The sequence below is a fragment of the Artemia sp. Qi Xiang Cuo genome, chromosome 16 (assembly GCF_049724085.1).
Source record: "Artemia sp. Qi Xiang Cuo chromosome 16, ASM4972408v1, whole genome shotgun sequence".
Taxonomy (NCBI): domain Eukaryota; kingdom Metazoa; phylum Arthropoda; class Branchiopoda; order Anostraca; family Artemiidae; genus Artemia; species Artemia sp. Qi Xiang Cuo.
Genome location: NC_142809.1, coordinates 25794621 through 25814280, shown reverse-complemented (window position 1 = coordinate 25814280; position 19660 = coordinate 25794621). Strand labels below are relative to the sequence as shown.

At 34.0% G+C, this 19660-nt stretch overlaps 1 protein-coding gene across 1 annotated transcript in view; it reads right to left on the bottom strand.

Moving 5' to 3' along the window:
- The window catches only part of LOC148942718 (uncharacterized), a 141245-nt gene extending 122211 nt beyond the window's left edge, over positions 1–19034 (bottom strand). Inside the window, exons 1-2 of the mRNA XM_089102341.1 lie at positions 18788–19034; positions 16078–16186 (exon numbers count right to left, since the gene is read on the bottom strand). Coding sequence (XP_088958467.1) covers positions 16078–16186; positions 18788–19034 — 356 coding nt within the window. The remainder of the gene's footprint in view (positions 1–16077; positions 16187–18787) is intronic.
- Positions 19035–19660: the final 626 nt, after the last annotated feature.

Sequence of the window (19660 nt, the reverse complement as noted above, 5' to 3'; positions counted from 1 at the left end):
GCATTGCAGGGGTTTCTGTGCAATCTGTCATAGTCGTGGACTTAGAGTAATTCGCGAATTGACGCCAAATTTAGAAAGGGTTACTAAACGTGGAGAACGTAGAATATTAAAAGCAGGCTTTAGAGTGTCTAAACGAATCTATTCCAATTTACATGATATATATTGAAAATGCAAAAGAAATTACGAAAAAGCTTTGGATGAATAGAAATGTGTTTCAGTATTTCCCTCTGGCAGTAGTAGGCCGTACACTTGTAAAATCATTTAAATCTATAAAAGAAATAGCAAACAAAAGTAAAAAGGAATAAACAGAAATTGAGGGTTAGGCCTATACATGCTTTGCATCAGTAATCTGATGGTAAGATATTCATAGTTATTTTTGTGTTTAGCTGTATTTTAGTACAGAAATTTTTCTTAGTTAATACTGTTTTGCTTGTGCTCATCAAAATATTATTCCTCTTCTATCTATTATTATTATTATTTGCATGCTTATTCTTTAATTGAAGTTTGGTTAAATCACTTCAAGATTTAAATCATCGTTCTAATTCTTTCTTTGTATTGATAATAAAAAGTTTTTCTTGCAAAAGGAGCTTTCAAAGAGAAATAAAGAGCTTTATTAAACAAAAGATGAGCAGAAACAGAGTCAATTAATTTTTCAAGCGCAAAGTGACCATAAATCATTATCAATAAATAAACAAAACCCCAAACGAACAGAAAGTACGCTAAATAATCAAACTCAAAACGAGCATAAATTGCCACAAAGAGATTTTGACATCCCCCATGCCTTGTAAAGGCCAGAATTCAATTTGTACTTTACTACTGAAAACAGTTTTTACTTCGAGCTATGTGTTTTTATTGCTCATGAAATAAAAAATATAACACCAAAATTACTGAAAGTACAAAGAAATGTGTATTGACAGTTTAATATATACTGATATTCATTCCTGGAAGTGTCTATAATTTTGGATTTATCATTTTTATAAAAAGAAAATATTGAAAATGTGGTATGTTTTCAGTAAAGGGCAAATTAGATTCTGGTCTTTAGAAAGCACAGGAGGCATTTCTGCTTGTTTCTGCTTGTTTTTTGTTTATTAACACAATTTAAATCAGAAAGAGACTTTACAATCCAACGACCTCTTAAAGAGAACCACAATTCCTTATTATTATTATTTCCCTTCAGAATTTTGAATTATAACTTGGTTATTTAGTGTAATCTCTGTTGGTTTTGGGATTCATTTATCTATTGATTAGATAAAAGAAAAACAAGTTTTTTCAACTAAAAGTAACTTGTTACGTATATGAGGCGGGTTGCTCCTGCTCAACACTTCGCTCTTTACGCTAAAATTTTTTTAGTACTTTTAAAAAAATCTTCTTATTGTTCTAATTGAACGAACATAGTGTTTCAAGAGTCGTTCTTAAAGAGTTGGGAAAGAATTCAAATGTTAGCGTAAAGAGCGAGATGTTGCGGAGGAGTAACCCCCCTCAAATACGCAATTATTTCTGTTCGTTTTAAGTTTTAATGTTGCTCCTTACTTTCAGTTGAAAAAACTAATACTTTCAGTTTTTTATTTAATTTCTAATTTTTTTTTAAATAATGCCAGGGAATCTGACTACACCTCCACAGAAAAATCCCTCCTCCCCGCGGATTTATTCTCTTGACAATTCAATTTTTGGTGAAAATTTACCCCTGACTATTACCCTTAACATCTCCACGCGTAAAATTGAGTCGGCAAAAAGAAAGCAAGACATAAGAAGAATTTCACATAGGATTTCTGGCAAAATCCCACAGTTCAAAATTTCCTCTGAAAAATTCGCCCCCTGGAAACTATCCTCCCCATGAAAAATTATCCCCGTGGAAAATCCCACCAACAGAAAATTCCACTTCCCCACCTGAAAAATGTGTGCATACTTCCCAATAACAAATACTATACGTAAACAATGGACAAATTTTGTAATTTAAAGACTTTTCCCCAGGGTCTGTGGGTGGTTATGATATCTCTAAATGCATGGTGATTGGGCCTTTCAACTATGCTCAACAAAGTGGCTATCTCAAAATTTTTATCGGACGATCTTGAGAAAAAAGGGGCGTGGAAGGGGGCCTAGTTGCCCTCCGATTTATTTGGTCACTTACAAAGGGCACTAAAAATTTTAATTTCCGTTAAAATGTGCCATTTCCCGATATTCAAGGACTACTGATTGATACGATCATCCCTAAAAAAAAAACAAAAACGAAACAAATAAACACCCATCCGTGATCTTTTTCCGGGCAAAAAATACAAAATTCTACATTTTTACAGATAGGATCATGAAACCTCTATAATAGGGTTCTCTGATACGTTGAATCTGATGGTGTGATTTTCATTAAGATTCTATGACTTCTAAGGGATCTTTACCCCTATTTTGGAAAATCACGTACATTTTCTCAGGCTCGTAGCCTTTGCTGGGTAAAACTAGACATAATGAAACTGATATAAGTAAAACCAGCATAAACAGCCAATTCTATGTCGTAAGGGTGTATTTGGGATATCTCAGGAATGGTTAAATGTGCTAAGTTGAAAATTTCTGGGAATGTGGAGGGGGATGTTTAACTAAATGTGTTTTTTAAATGGGCGTATCTGCAATATCTCTGGAATGGCTGAGTCCATTAAGTTGAGACTGTAAGGGGATGATGGGGTATCTGTTGAACTAAATCAAAACCCCCTACATGTACGCAGGTTTTCAAAAGAGCGTATCACCAATCTACCAGGAACGACTGAGGATAATAAATTGGACCTTTCAGGTCTACTATAACTGCTACTGCTACTTCTAAAACTAACTCTACTACTATTGCTACTAATACTACTACTATTATTACTACTACTACTACTACTACTACTGCTACTACTACTACTACTACTACTACTGCCACTACTACTTCTATAACAAGTACTACTACTTATGCTGCTACTGCTTCTTCTAAATATAGCTCAACTGCAACTGTGACTACTTACGATTGCATCTGCTTGCAATTGCAACTACCTGCTATTGTGGTATTTTTGACTACGTGTGACGATAATTACTTGCGACTGTGACTAAATGTGACTCTGACTACTTGCGACTCTAACTCCAACTACTTCGAACAATGATTACAATTGCAACAAATACTTGCGTCTGCAGCTACTTACAACATCGACTGTAACCAATTCCGAATGCGACAACGACTTCACGTAGCTACAGCTGTTACTACTTGTAATTGCAACTGCGAGTGCTTGTGACTCCTGCTACTAATACTACTAGTATACTACTACTACTACTACGACTGTGACTGCTACTACAACTACTATTACTACTTCTGCTACTTCTACTGCTACTACTACTACTGCTACTATTGCTTTTGCTAATACTATTACTACTGAACAAGATCGAAAGAATCTAAGAACATCCAGGTTGTCAAAATGGCACAGAAACAATATTTCAGGAACAGAACAGGGCAATAAGTTGAAACTTTCAGGGAAAGATGATGGGTAAGGTAAAACTAAAACAAATTATGGGCATTCAAATTTTCAAAAGGACATCTATGTAGTTTCCCTGAAAAAAATATGGGTATTACTTTGGAACTTCAGTGTCTTTAGATTTTGGAACCAAATCTAAAGACACTATGTATCCAATTCTTCTCAAACGGCATGTCTGCAATATATCAGGAGCGGCTAAGGTTATTAAATTAAAATGCCAGGACATGTTGAGTGGGAAGTTGAACTAAATCACAAAACACTTTTGATTTTATCCAAGATTATAAAGAGGGAATACCTTCGATATCTCAGGAACGTTTAAGGGTATTAAGTTGAAAATTTTAAGGTATGTGGAGGGGCATGGTGGATTCACATTTTTCTATACTCAAGCTTGTAACTGTGGTTAGAATTCAGTCAGCTCTAAAGGAACCAAAAGATTATATATATTTGAATATTTATCCATCCAAAGCTATAAAGTACAACTATTATTAAAATTGCCGCAAAATTTTGTCCAATATATAAATAGTACGCCAAAATTTGGATTCTTATAGAACAAAAGCAAAAAGATTAAAATAATTGGTGTTTATGCTGATTTTAAACATATAAGTTTCATTAAGCTTAGTCTTACCCATCAAAGGTTACGAGCCTGATAAAATTTACCTGATTTTCGTAAAAAGGGGGAAAGACCCCATAGAAGTCATAGAATCCTAATGAAAATCACACCATCATATTCAACGTATCAGAGAACCCTACTGAAGAGGTTTCATGCTCCTATCTGAAAAAATTTGGAATTTTTTGTTTTTTGCCAGGAGAAAGATCACGGATGCGTGTTTATTATTTTTTTTTCCAGGGGTGATCGTATTGATGTAGTAGTCCTTGAATATCGGGAAATGGATCATTTTAACGAAAATTAAAATTTCTAGTGCCCTTTTTAAGTGACCAAAAAATCGGAAGGCAACTAGGCCCCCTCCCACGCCCCTTTTTTCCTCAAGATCGTCCGATAAAAATTTCGAGATAGCCATTTTGTTCAGCATCGTTGAAAGGCCGAATAACTGTGCCTTAGGAGATATTATGATCCCACACAGCCTCTAGGAATAAGTCTTTAGGTTAAAAAATTTGCCTGTTGTTTACGCATAGTATTTGTTATTCGGAACTATGCACACATTGTTCAGGGGGGGAAGGGGGAGTTTTCTGATGGTGGGATTTTTCTCGGGGATAATTTTTCATGGGGAGGATAGTTTCCAGGGGGCGAATTTTTCAGAGGAAATTTTGCACAGTGAGAATTTGCCAGAAATCCTATGTAAAATTCTTCTTATGTCTTACTTTCTCTTTGCCGACTCAATTTTACGCGTGAAGACGTTAAGGGTAATAGTCAGGGGTAAATTTTCACCAAGATTGAATTGTCTAGAGAATAAATCCGTGAGGAGGGGGGATTTTTCCGTGGAGGTGTACTCAGATTCCCTGGCATTATTAAAAAAAAACTATCAGAAATTAAATAAAAAACAAGTCTCTTTCAACTGAAAGTAAGGAGCAACATTAAAACTTAGAAGGCATGGGGGATGTCAACCCTTTCTTTGTGGCAGTTTATGATCGTTTTGAGTTTGATTTTTTAGCGTAATTTCTGTTCGTTTGGGGTTTTGTTTATTTATTGATAATGATTTATGGTCACTTTAAGCTTAAAAATTATTTGACTTTGTTTCTGCTCATCTTCGGTATAATAAAGCTCTTTATTTCTCTTTGAAAAACTTCTTTTGTAAAAAAAGGTTTTTATTATCAATACAAAGAAAGAATAGGAAGATGATTTAAATCTTGAAATCATTTCACTGAACTTCACTTAAAGAATAAGCATGCAAATAATAATAGATAGAAGAGGAATGATACTAGAGATAGGAGAGGATAGAAGTATACAGTGGTTTAATTAAAGCTGTACTAAAATCGTTAGGTACTTCCCCTTTTTCAAAAATCATATTCATAATCTTCAGTAACGTATTGCTAACCTCAGATTCACCATATTTAAGAAACTCTTTTAGCACACTATCAGCCCTTTTTAATAGTCAAAAGTAATCGAAGGGAGAACCACCCCCCCCCCCACGCACATCATTTCTCCAAACATTTCCGATCAATATTTTGTTCAACGTAGTTGAAAGGTCTGGAAATTATGCCTTTGAGGACGACAACCCTCCCCCGATAGCCCTCAGGACAAGGGGCGTAAGTTATGCCCTTAGGGCATATAAGGTTTTTAGAGAAAGTTTTGCCGTAGAAGCTTGAAAAAGGGCTCATTTGATTGTAAATTCAGAGGAATAGTGCCTTTTTTTAGTCGATTGTGATCAAAGGGCAAATGCCCCCCCCCCACGCCCATCGTTTCCCCAAACACTTCCCATCAGAATTTTGAGATAGCCATTTTGTTCAATGTATTTGAAGGGTCTGGAAATTATGCTTTGAGGATAACAAATCTCCTCAGCCCTCAGGGCAAGGATTCTAAGTTATGCCCTGGGGGCATTTAAGGTTTTTATAGAAGGCATGGTCATACGAACGTCGGTGGGGACTCATCGGATCGGTAATCAGACGCTCTAGTGTTCTTTTTAAGAGTCAAAGGGATCGGAGGACAACTAGCCCTCCCCTACCCCATACACACACGTCGTATTGTCCCAAAATGCATCTAATATAAATTTTTAGATAGCCATTCCATACAAAACAGTCTAAATATCATATAACGAGGCTTTTGGGGTTTAAAGAAGCCCAAGAGATTAGGGGCAAGGGTTGTAAATTATGCCCAGGGGGTATTTAAGGCTTTTATGAAAGGGTGGCTGTTTAACTTTTGAAGAGGCTCATTCTTTTTCCCTGAAAAAGATTATGTCAATATAAAATGAACGGAAATTAATTAAAAAATCATTTTCCACTAAATAAGTTTTTCAAAAAAAAGTAAAGAACTCCATTAAGCCAAAAATGAATAAAAATAGAATCAAATAATCTACCAAGTATACAACTACCACAAATCAGCATCAATAAATAAATAAAACCCAAAACAAACAGAAATTAAAATAAAAAACAGAGTCAAACTCAAAACGAACAGAATTTGATATGCGCGGGGTTCTAAACCCCTAAGCTTTCTAAAAGTCAGAATATAATTTGTACTTTACTGAAAAAATTCTTTTAAATGTTGTCATTTTTATAGCTTTAAGAAATCAAAATTAATTAAGATTCCAAGGAATAAATATCAGCATATGTATATTAAACTGACAATGCACATTTTGTCAGTAAATTCATTTGAATTTTCTCAGTAAAGTACAAATTATATTTTGGGTTTTAGAAAGCATAGGGGCTTAGAACCCTACCCATAGTAATTTCTCCTCGTTTTGAGTTTGACTCTGTTATTTATTTTAATATCTGTTTGTTTTGGGTTTCATTTATTTATTGATACTGATCTGTGGTAGTTGTACGTTTGGTAATTTATTTGATTCTATTTCGGTTCATTTTTGGTTTACTGGATTTCTTTACTTTTTTTGAAAAACATATTTTGTGGAAAAAGATTTTTTTAAATTAATACCATACAAGGATAAGACCTTTGCTAAAGCTCTTCTATCAACAGAATCGAACGCTTGCTGATAATCTACAAAACTAAGAACCAAAGGTGTTTGAAAATTAAGGCATTTCTTAATTCTTAACCTAAGAGTGAAAATTTGGTCGACACATCCTCTACCTTTTCTAAAGCCGCACTGTTCTTCTTTTAAAACTTTGTCTACAGCATCTCTCAGTCTAAAAAGTATCATATTACTAAGTAATTTGCTTCCTACAGAGACCAGATTAATGCCTCGATAATTACGACAATCACTCTTATCCCCTTTCTTATACAGCGGTTTAATTAAGGTTTTCCTAAAATCGTTTGGTACTTCCCCTTTTTAAAAAATCATATTCATAATCTTCAGCTTATTTCTAACCTCAGAGCCACCATATTTAAGAAACTCATTTACCACACTATCAGCCCTTTTTAATAGTCGAAAGTAATCGAAGGGAGAATCATCCCCCCCCCCCACGCCAATCATTTTTCCAAACATTTCCAATCAACATTTTGATATTGCATTTTGTTCAACGTAGTTGAAAGGTTTGGAAATTGCGCCTTTGAGGCCTACAACCCTCCCCCCATAGCCCTCAGGACAAAGGGCATAAGTTATGGCCTTGGGGCATATAAGGTTCTTATAGAAATTTTTGTCGTAGAAGCTTCAAAAAGGACTCATTCGATTGGAAATTGAGAGGACTATTGTCTTTTTTGTTAGTCGAAAGTGATCAGAGAGCAAATACCCCCACGCCCATCATTTCTTCAAACACTTCCAATCAAAATTTTGAGGTATCCATTTTGTTCAACGTATCTGAAAGGTCTAGAAATTATGTCTTTGAGGATAAAAAATCCCCCCAGCCCTCAGGGCAAGGACTGTTATGCCCTGGGGGCATATAAGGTTTTATTATAGAAAGCATGGTCGTATAAATTTCGGAGAGGGCCCACTGGATTGGTAATCAGATGCTCTAGTGCTCTTTTTAAGAGTCAAAGTGATCGGAGGGCAGTTACACCTCCACCCCCCCCCCCCACACACACACACACACACACACGTCGTATTGTCCCGAAATCCATCTAACAGAACTTCTGATATAGCCATTCTATTCAAAATAATCTAAATATCATATAACAAGGCTTTTGGGGTTGAAACAAGCCCCAGAAATTAGGGCCAAGGGTTGTAAGTTATGCCCAGGGGGTATTCATGATTTTTATTGAAGGGATGGTTGTTTAACTTTAGAAGCGACTCAGTCTTTCTCCCTGAAAAAGACTATGTCAATATAAAACGAACAGATATTAATTAAAAAAAAAACTTTTTCCACAAAATAGATTTTTCAAAAAAAAGTAAAGAACTCCATTAAGCCAAAAATGAACCAAAATTGAATCAAATTATCTACTAAGCATACAACTACCACAAATCAGTATCAATAAATAAATGAAACCCAAAAGAAACAGAAATTAAAATAAATAACAGAGTCAAACTCAAAACGAGCAGAAATTAATATGAGTAGGGTTCTGAACCCCATGCTTTCTAAAAGCCAGAATATAATTTTTACTTTACTGAATTTTTTTTTTTTATGTTTTCATTTTTATAACTTTAGAAATCAAAAATTAATTAAGATCTTAAGGAATAAATATCCGCATATGTATATTAAACTGACATTGCACATTTTTCTCAGTAAATTCATTTGAATTTTTTTCAGTAAAATACAAATTATATTCTGGATTTTAGAAAGCATAGGGGCTTAGAACCCTACTCATATTAATTTCTGCTCGTTTTGAGTTTGACTCTGTTATTTATTTTAATTTCTGTTTGTTTTGGGTTTCATTTATTTATTGATACTGATTTGTGGTTGTTGTATGCTATGTAGATTATTTGATTCTATTCTCGTTCATTTTTGGTTTAATGAAGTTCTTTACTTTTTTTTTAAAAACATTTTATGGAAAAAGTTTTTAAAATTAATTTTAACAGTAAAGGAAGCAGCTGCTATCAACAAACGCGAAGGATGTGCGCACAGCCCTCTGATTTCTGCTCATTTTGAGTTTGATTCTGTTATTTTTTTTAATTTCTGTTTGTTTTGGGTTTTATTTATTTATTGATACTGATTTGTGGTAGTTGTACGCTTTGTAGATTATTTGATTCTATTCTCGTTCATTTTTGGTTTAATGAAGTTCTTTACTTTTTTTTTGAAAAACTTATTTTATGGAAAAAGTTTTTAAAATTATTTTAACAGTAAGGAAAGCAGCTGCTATCAACAAACGATGTGTGCACAGCCCTCCTACAATCAAATTTCAGGATTTAAAAATCACATTTCTTCAAGGACAGTCTTTCTACTTCACCATGTTTTTCATTTTTTTTTTCACAATTTACTCTTCAATTTCGCATTTCATAGCAAAAAAAAATTTTTTTGTGTCAAGAATTCCAGTTTTCTCAATAATTCGAGCATTTAAATATCACATTTCTTCAAGTAAGGCGGTTCTACTTAATCAAATTTTCAACAATTTCAGTTTGATGTTTCAATTTCAATTGCACATCCTTTTTTCATGTTAAGCATTCCAATTTTTTGTAAAATTTTGCAATTTAAATATTACATTTCTTCAAGTAAAGCCTTTCTACGTCATCAAATTTTTTGCTTTTAAACATTTTTCATTTTTTTTTTCTAATGTCAATAACAAAAACCTGTTTTTGTTATTATCAAGTTTTGTTATTTTGTAATATATCAAGTTTTCTTAAGGATTTTGGAATTTATATATTATGTTTCTTTAACTAACGCTTTTCTAAGTCATACCAATTTTTATTTTGTAACAATTTACCTCTATTTTTTGAATTTGGATAGCAATAATACTTTCTATGTTAAAAAAAACTTTTATTATTAATTTCAGGATTTAAATATCACATTTCTTCAAGTAAAGATTTCTACATCATCAAATTTTTTCAGTTTTAGCAATTTTTACTTCTTTTTTTTCGATTTCGATGGCAAAACCCTTTTCAGACCAAGAAGTCCATAATTTGATGATTTCTAGAAAATTGCATGACTTGAATATCACAATTCTTCATGTAAAGCCTTCACGTCTTTTATTTTTAACAATTTCATACCTCTTTTTTTGTTTTTCAATACCACAGCCCTTTTTCAATACAAAGAATGCATCTTTTCTTAAGAATCTCAGGATTTAAGAATCACATTGAATTGAATTGAGTTTATTTATAACCCGTTGAAATACCATGATGAACGGAGTATATAAAAAAAAGAATAAAAAAAAGGAAAAACAAAAGCGAAAGAAAAAGATGGATAATGACAAACAAAATGAAATAAAAGCTCATAGAACAGTCGCACAAGCACACTAATAAACCAGAAAATGACAACACAAGCCAATGTAACAAGCACATAGACAAGCACGAACAGAACGAAGATAAAAATTATGGAACAAGCACACAAGCATAGTAATAAACCAGACAATCATATAGTATATATAACAAACACAAAAACAGTAAACGTGAAAGGCCTATTGTTTTAAAAGGGAACACCACGGGTATCCATTTATTCCCCTATTGTAAGCTGCAATGCATCTGCCGATGTTTTTTCAAGTAAAGTGTCTACGTCATCAAATTTTCTCAGTTATAACAATTTCTACTTCTTTTTTTACTTTTTTATAGCAAAAACCTTTTCATGTCAAAAACTCCAGATTTTCTGAAAATTTTCAGCACTTAAATATCACATTTCTTCAAGTAAAACCAATCTACCTCATCAAATTTTTCTTTGGTTAAGCAATCTTCCCCTGTTTTTTATTTTTTCAATTTCAATAACACAACCCTTTTCATGTCAAGAATTCCAGATTTCTTGAAAATTTTAGGATTTAAATATCAGATTTCTCCAAGCAAAGCCTTCCTCCGTCATCCATTTTTTTATTGTTGAACAATTTGCATTCTCTTTTCATGTCAAGAATTCTAATTTCCTTAAAAATTTCAATATTTCTAACAACTTTTCATTGCTCTTGAAAATGAATTTTTTGTTTCTTTGACAATTTTGATATTTTTTTAACGTCGATACCAAATCCTTTTCGTGTCAAGAGCTCCACTTTTTTGAGAATTATTGAGTTCTACTTGCATTCTTGATTCAAGGGGTTGAATTGAATGGGGCTTGAGTTTCATTGGTGCTGAATTACAGTCTAATGGGGGGGGGGGGTTTATGTAAAAAATGATTCTGGCTGGAATCTTCCGAGAACCTTCTGATAAGGGGAATTTTAATAAAAATTATTTGTTCTTATATCGACTGATTGATTTAATGGGGAAATTTAGTTAAACTCTTAGTTGGCGGTTCACAGGTGGTGTACCTGAGAGGAGGCAGAACTTCGTGTGTGGGGAGCTTAAATTAGCGGTTCAAATAGGGAGCTTATGTTAACGGCCATATTGAGTCGAAATCAGATTGAAAAACTTCAGTTTCCCTTAGGAGCGAGTGGAGCCATAAGGACTAACAAACTTGAGAAATATTAACTTGGAGAGAATAAAATAAGAAAGTAACGTATTTATTGTTACTCACATAGTTGTCACAGAGCTTCGGTATATCAGTACACTTCCAATAAAAGACACTAATACAAAATTGTCATCTGGGATATAGCGACACAAAAGTTCATTCACAGCTAAAAACTTTCCTCGAAGGTCTGTTTTAAACTGATTCACATGAAATTCATATTAGTCTTTTGCAGGCTTGACTCGCGTAAGACTTCTCTAAGTCTCAGAATAGACTCAAAACCAGACTGAAAACATGACTGAAACAAGACTGAAAACAAGACTGGCATAAGACTGGCATAAGACTGGCATAAGACTGGCGCAAACCTTACCAAGTCCTAACTATCTACTTTTCCTAATTTCGCCAGAGGTTACATTCGGGCGTTACCCACAAGTATATTTTACAGTCCCTATTGGCTGCACTATTTGTCCTACATCACTATTGGACGGGCTTGCACCAATGGGCTACTTGGGTTTAATTGAAGTTTATGACTTTTAAGATATCACTCTGGAATTTTTCTAATAAAGCGAAGCTCTACATTGTAACTTTAATTACAATTTATAACTTTTTATAATAACACTTTGGAATTTTCTCGAACGAACAAAGTTTTACATTGTAATATTTTGCTAGCAGGGGGTCGCTTAATTTTCAGGAGACTTATAATTTATTTCTGTGAAAGTTGGTAAATGATAATACAAATTAATTTCATTGAGATAGCTAGTTCTAAATTTAGTCTCCAGAACAATGCAACAAAAATATTTTGCATCTTGAGTGACTATTTTTTTTGTATAATAAACTTTGCCCTTTTGATAGTTTGGTATTCCGAGCTCTTAAAATTCAAATTACATTGTTCGTTGACTGTCATATAAGATTTGGTCCAACTGATATTTATTGCTTTTATTGGCGACACAAGGGCGGATTTATTTGTTGGATTTTCTGTGGGAAAGATTCTTATGATGTTTGTTACAAAGTATAATTACAATGTATAAGTAGATACATTTGTTTCACTATGTTAAATTGGAAGCTTGAGTCTTGCTCGATCTGTAGGTTACTTGAATTTTTCAGGTTCATATTTTGGGTGATTTTATTCTTTACTTGGGTAACTTTAATTGGGAGATTTTGGGGGTTTTGAGAATTGATTCCATTACATATCATCCTTCCCATTTTTAACGATGTCCTCATCGTTGTGTTAAGCTACTCTCTTTGTACTTTCAAATTTTGTTTTTTTTTTTTTTAATAATTTGTCTTATTGCTCATTACTTGAATTATTTCTGCTCTGGCAAAATTTATATCTTTCTTTCATATTTCCGATTGCTCTATTAAACTATATATATGATAACATTACTTTAAAGTCCATCACCTACTCACTCTATTTGGCGAAAGGGCCAAAGAGTCACTATTAACTAACACATAAGATTATATGATTATATCATAATTATTATTCCTACATCTAATATCAAAAGTCCTCCACCTGATATGATTATCTTATCACTGTAAATTGTACATATTTGCCCCTTTTTTTTTAACACTTGACTATACTTCCACCTGACGTTATATAGGTACGATTATATTATTATTCCTTCACCTAATATTAGAATTCCTTCACCTGATCTTCTAATACTTCTACATGGCTCCAACTAGTTAAGTTCCGCTTTTTTAATTACTTCATTATTTAACGTGGTAGATATTCGTTACTTCCAATGCTAGTTATACTTTCACCTGACGTTGTATTTGTACGATGGTTATTTGACCTCAAAAACATCTAACTACATCTAACACATCTAACAACAATACACTAATATATATGGATTAAAATTAGCTTGGAGAAAAAAAAATTTCACACGTTAACATTCTTAACTTAATGTTGATGGCAACACTGGGATAAGGTAGCTTGCACTGATTTCCATCTGTTTTATTATAAGTTTAACAATATTTATTAAAGTTACTAGTTAGATACATAAGACTTCACACTTACTTCATCATTCTACGTGTCTATAATACTCACATACGTTATCACTCTTACTTTGGGCTTCCATTCAATTAATTACTAGGTTGGCTAATTGTTTATGGTTCGTCTTCGTGGTGTTTCGCTTTTGTCACTTGTTGCTTGGGATAAGCGTTTGCATTGTTCATAAGTATGACTATAGCACAAAACTGTCCGTGCATGGTTTGTCATGTGAAATATGCGGGGTTGATGTCACAGGGACGTTGGAATGTCTATTGGGTACATATCCCTTGGGGAATTGATTACATGAAATGGGTATCTTGATCGCTGGGTAGGTCTTCTTGGACACTTTTGTTTTTGGGAAAATCTGATACTCGTACAGTCTGTGTTTCCCGTAAATTGTTCACGTTCAGTACATATCTTGGACTATGGGCTGTGTTACAACATTTAACGTTAACTATGTCAGGATCAAAACTTGATCTAAGGACCTTGGCTCGACGCATTCTCTTTGATTTCCGGTTAAATGATACACAATCATTGAGGGCTTAATTATGGAGATTAAAACAATAATAACTGTTTGTTTTTCTTTTGCGAACACTTCTTTTTGGGACAGAAATTTATCACATACAGTCCATATTCCCTTAAATTGATAATGTTTGATTTTTCTTATCATGGCGAATGGTTAGGTTTTGCGACATCTAATAGTAATTGGATAGCGTCAAAACTTAAGCTTTTGATGTTGGTTCAACATATTGTCTCTGATTTGGGGCTTAAGATACATGATCCTTGAGGGATTGACCCTAGGGTTATTCTTGGTGTTTCAAACATTGAATCTTAAAGCCGTTGCCGTCTAAGGATAGTTATCGACGGTCTCCACGTAGTTTTACGACGTTGCGGTCGAGGCGGTTCTTTAGGTAACTATTAATTCAGATATATATGTATATGTGGGGTTCTTGGTTTGCCAATATTGCTTGAGATAAGATTACCTGGTACTAGGCTTGGGTGACTTGGAATGTTATCAGGATATGTCTTAGGGACTTCCTTGGTGAGTACTTGTCGGTGGTTGACGAATGATGAAAGTAGATGCTACTGGGTTGTATCCGTGTTGCCTGCTGGTACACCAATAATTAATTTGCACTGGTTACTCAGCTTCCTAGAATATAAATACCTGGGCAGAATCATATGCTCTTTATAATTACACAACTTACGACACATACAGCAGTATTATGCAATTTACATGGGACCATGTGGGGACTATTTTTGAAATAATAGTCGTGATTAATTATATGAATAATATCACTTTTAATACAGTTACGGTTAAATTCAAAGATAAAACAAATAATAGCAATTTTCCTGTTTTTACGTGTATATGCAGCAATCACTAAATTACTACGAGATAAACTAGGTAAAACTGGGAAAATAATTGTGTCTTCAAAAAAAAATAACGCTATACGATATTTCCAAAATTTGGTGATTAAATATATACATGTATATATGTGCATTTGACACATATTAATATTCAACACGCTTTTAAATGTTATTCAACACTCATCTACCTTAGCATTTAATTTTCTATTCTACTACCACTTGCGAGGCAGACTGCCTGGTTTTTATTAGAGGTCTCGATTTACTATAAATTTCAAATCTTTACTGTTTATGCGCGTCCACGCCACTTAAGAAATATATCTTTGCAGCTGCATGGGCTCGCATAAAAAAAATTAGATGAAAGTTTGGGACTGGACATGGCACGAATGAGGACCTCTACTCCCATTCGCTCAATCATGTCCTCCCTTATTCTTTGCTTAAGGGTTATCAGGGATTTCCGGGTTTAGGTTTTGCATCTCACTCGGCTCGATGTGGTCTGACTTTGCTCTTTTTCTACGTGTTATTCTCAACATTCTTCCGTAATTTAGGGTTAACAGCATTCTTATAGCCAGAGAGATCATGAACACGAATCCTACCGTCAGGAGGATATTCCACCAAAAATTTGTTGAGAATAGTCCATATCTACTTTCTACATATGTCAATCTTTGGTTTTCATTAGTGAACATGGGAATCTGAGAGTCTAGGGCTTCTCTTATTTTTGTTAGTGGTAAGGTTCCTTTGACATTCTCCATTTTTGACCATATTCTGGTTTTTACTTCTTCATTTTCAATGTTAGGAATCGTATACGATAAATTTACTGCTTTAAAATTGACCACTTTGGGGCTTATTATATTCGTGCTGGTGGTTATCAGAGGTGTTTGTACTGTGGCTTCCTTGGTTACCAGTCGGCATCCTTGTTTTATCGTTATAGTTCCTACGTCTTGTAATATTAGTTCAGTTCTGTAGCTTGGATCGATTCTTTCTGTGTTATTATAACAATAGATAGTCCCAACTATTTCTTTTGGAACAGAAAATAGCCATAGATCATTTCTAAGGTGAATAAATATTTCTCGTTTAGTACTGCTTACTAGTACTTCGCACGAGTTGGGAATTTCCTCTTGTTGAGCCTCTTTTAAGAATATATCCGGTAGACACTATTCTGGTTTTACATTATAGATGGGTAGTGTTAGTTGACATACTAGGTTTTTGAATGCTAAACATTACTTGAGGGCCTGTGGATTTGCTAAGGCATATTTCCTTCTATCTTGATCGATTAGCAAAAAATCTGCTTCGGGGGTAATAGTCATGAACGAAATAGTTCTACCTATGTTGGCTGGAAACGTAGAAATTTTATACAAGTCATATATTGATTGTTGATTTATTAGCGGGATTGTTACCACTGCAAATAATTGTTCGTTTATCTCTGTGATGTGAACCTTCATCTTGGTGTAATAGTGAAATAAGTTTGCTACTTCCGGTTCTGTTGGTAGGTGCAGTCCGAACGTTAAATGCGTTTTTATTTCATCCAAGATACTTTTTAGGTTCGAAGGATCCACTAGGTCGTACGACAAGGTTCCTCCGGTAAGGGCAAATAATGCAAATTCAAATTTGCTAACGTCAGTTGCCAGGTTAAGTAAGGACATTGTCACTATGTCTAGTGATACCATGGTGAGGCTCGAATCGGTAATCACCCGATCTACTTCATTTTTTAAATAATTCATTATGTTTACTGTCTTTGATATTTTCTTCGAGATTGCCTCAATTTTGTCTCTCTGGTAATTGGCTATACTGGCTTGTATTTTTTGGACATGAAAAGGTCACGTTCATAGCGTTATTCAGTTGTCCTACGTTTTCCCTTAGGATATTTAGGTCTTCTTCAGTTGAAAGTCCAAACAAGCGTGAGGCTAAATCTCCCACGATTTGTATTAAACTAGCTGATCTTCGATATTTGCTTTTTCTAAAAAATACTTCGAAGATTCTCGTGGTACTTTGTTTTAATTTTTGTATTTCTGTATTAAACAATTCAAATTGTGCTTGCAGTCTCTGTCTATAGAATATTAGAAAGGACTGGCGAATTGATTTTCTTAGAGCGTTTTTCTCTTTTGGCCCAGGTAATGGCTCGATGTCTTCTTTCGCTGGTTCATTGGACATTGCTAATCTAGCACACATACTTTTGCTGTCTACCGTCCAACATTTTTTGTGCGGGTAACTGTCCTCCTCTTCTTTCTTAGTTTTATCTTTCTTTTCCACTGGTTGAATCGCTTTTACTTTTATCGTTTGTATTTCTGTTTGCTTTACTGGGAGTCTTGCTCTAAAGCCTATAGTAAATACTCCAATCGACCGGGTGCGGTAATGCATGGGTCCTGTTGACCATGTACATTTTGTAAGTATCGTTGGTCTTAGATAAGTTAGCGTGGTCAAATATCTAGGTGCATTCTTGCTAAGTGCACTCATTTTGGTGATTGTGCTCGTTGTAAATTCTGACATTGAAGATTGTATATCTATCACTGGGGTCTCATATGTAGGCGTGGTTGTATTTGTGTCTTTTCTTTTTCTTTCTGTATGACTTTTATTGTTATCATCTTGTTGTGTGTTTGAGAATTTTAATTCCTTTAGGTTAATAATTTGTCTGTAGTCTTTTTCCTTCGTGAGTTTTGATAATATTTGTTTGGTAATATTTTGTTCGGCATGATTTTGCCATAATTCCTTGAGAAAAGTCCATAGGCTCGGTAATTCATTTAGCATGTCGTAGTTTCCATCATAGAGTTTATTTTTCTTAGAAGTTATCAAGAGGGAATCGGTAGTATATTTTGCCGTGGTATATTCGTTTATAGATCCGTCAATTTTGTTTAATTCTCTTTTTCTCCTGTTTCCTATATTGTTAGTTCCTAGAGCTTTGTCGATTTCTGCCATTTTCTTGTCAAAATCGTCCACTATGAATTTCGACTTTAGTTTGGGAAGAATGGGAGGTAGATTTCCTGTATTTTCCTTGTGGTGCATGTCTTTTGTGGCCTGCAAGCTTTTGTCCGATCTTAAGAATTGAAATATGGAATCCTTTAATTCATTGGTGTTCTTCTCCAGTCTCATTACCTGTTGAAATAGGGTTTCAAACGGTTTGGGATCCAGTTTCATAATTATTTTCCAGGCATTGTGGCTTGCAAGTAACGAGTTCTCATGTTTGAAGATTATTCCATGTTTTACGATGTCTTGGGCTATAGTTTGGGAAATGAAGATTGTTATGACCTTTGTTATCCACATCCTTTTTGCTGTTTCTGGAATTAATACTTCATTATACATAATATAGGAAAACATTTTATGATTGATAATCGAACGAGAACTTTGACTCCTATTATTTGTTCTTTTTTTTTCAGGGAAGGAAAGAAAATGCTAATTATGATATTATATTTTCATTATTTTATGATAATCTTCGTTGTCCAAAGGAAACAAGGTGAGACTAAGATTCATGGTCGGTCAATTTGTTACTCGCCTATGGTGAATGTACGGTTTGATTCCCAGGCTGAGGGGATAGATATGTTAATGGCTTTCACACCAGAATTTTTCTTTTAACGTAAAAGGTTGGTTAACTTTAATTATTTCGGTTGGCGCAGTTTTTTTGATTTTTTTGTTACTTTTGATTTTGATACATAGGTTTTTATTCTCTTAAATATAATTTCATTTCTCATTGCGCTGCATATTACACTTTTTGGATTATATATATACTGCTTATAATATATTATTTCTTGGAGGGGGTCATGTTTACCTTGATATTTTACCCAATTTGGGTTTCCTTCAATTTTATAAACTAAATTTTGCTTTCTACATTTGTCGAGGAGTAATAAATCTGTCTGACAAGGACCCTTAACATACCAGTACCGAATTTTATATTGTTTTTGCAACTTTCTTATCTCATGTTGAACTAAATAAAGGTACTTGCCCTTTCTGCCGTTATATTTTATTACTAATTTGCCTCTGGCTGGTCGAGATTTGGGCGTGTTTGCTAGACGTAATCTGAAGATATATGATCCTATGTTGTACTTCCTTAAGTCGTACTTGACATCCCATTTTTCCGCAAAAACTTCTTCCCCTGATTTATTCACAATAATCATTGCCGCTGAGTATATGACATTTTCTTTGGCATGTTTAATGCATATGAACTCTGTGTCAATAATTGCTTTGGCCATTATTCTGAAATAAAAGGTAGTTTCTATGATTTTTGTTTAATTAATAATTTTTTTTTTCGAGATTGGTTATGATCATGGTACACTCTAGGTCGAGGTCAAACTATCTTTTCACCGGCATTTCCTCAATACATCGGATACTTATTCATTCGACTGTAATTCGAGTCATCTGAGCTCCATATTAACCAAATTTGAGTGAAAAACAAGGTAACTTCAGGTTGAGGTTGAACTACTTTTTCACCGATTCCTCCTTGCACCTGGCTCTTTGTGTGTTCGAACATAGTTGCTTCCCTAAAGTTCCGTACTCTAGTTTAACGACTTTGCGGTCGCTTTATAGGCTTAAAAGTACAGAGATTTTCGAAAAACTACCCTTTTTTCAATATATTGATGATGTACTTAGGTCTCGTAACATTTACTCGGATTCATAGTTTTATAAATATTAATACAATACTGGTCTATAATGCACTTCCTTTTTTTTTATTGTGATAATAATCGATTTTCATAGTTATAACGCTTCAGGTAATATTATAGGGTTCTTTTATCATTCATTTCAACAAGACTATTTATATATACAGTTTTTCCCACTGAGGTTGGGTTTTAATTTCAATATGGGTGCATCATCTGGCAGT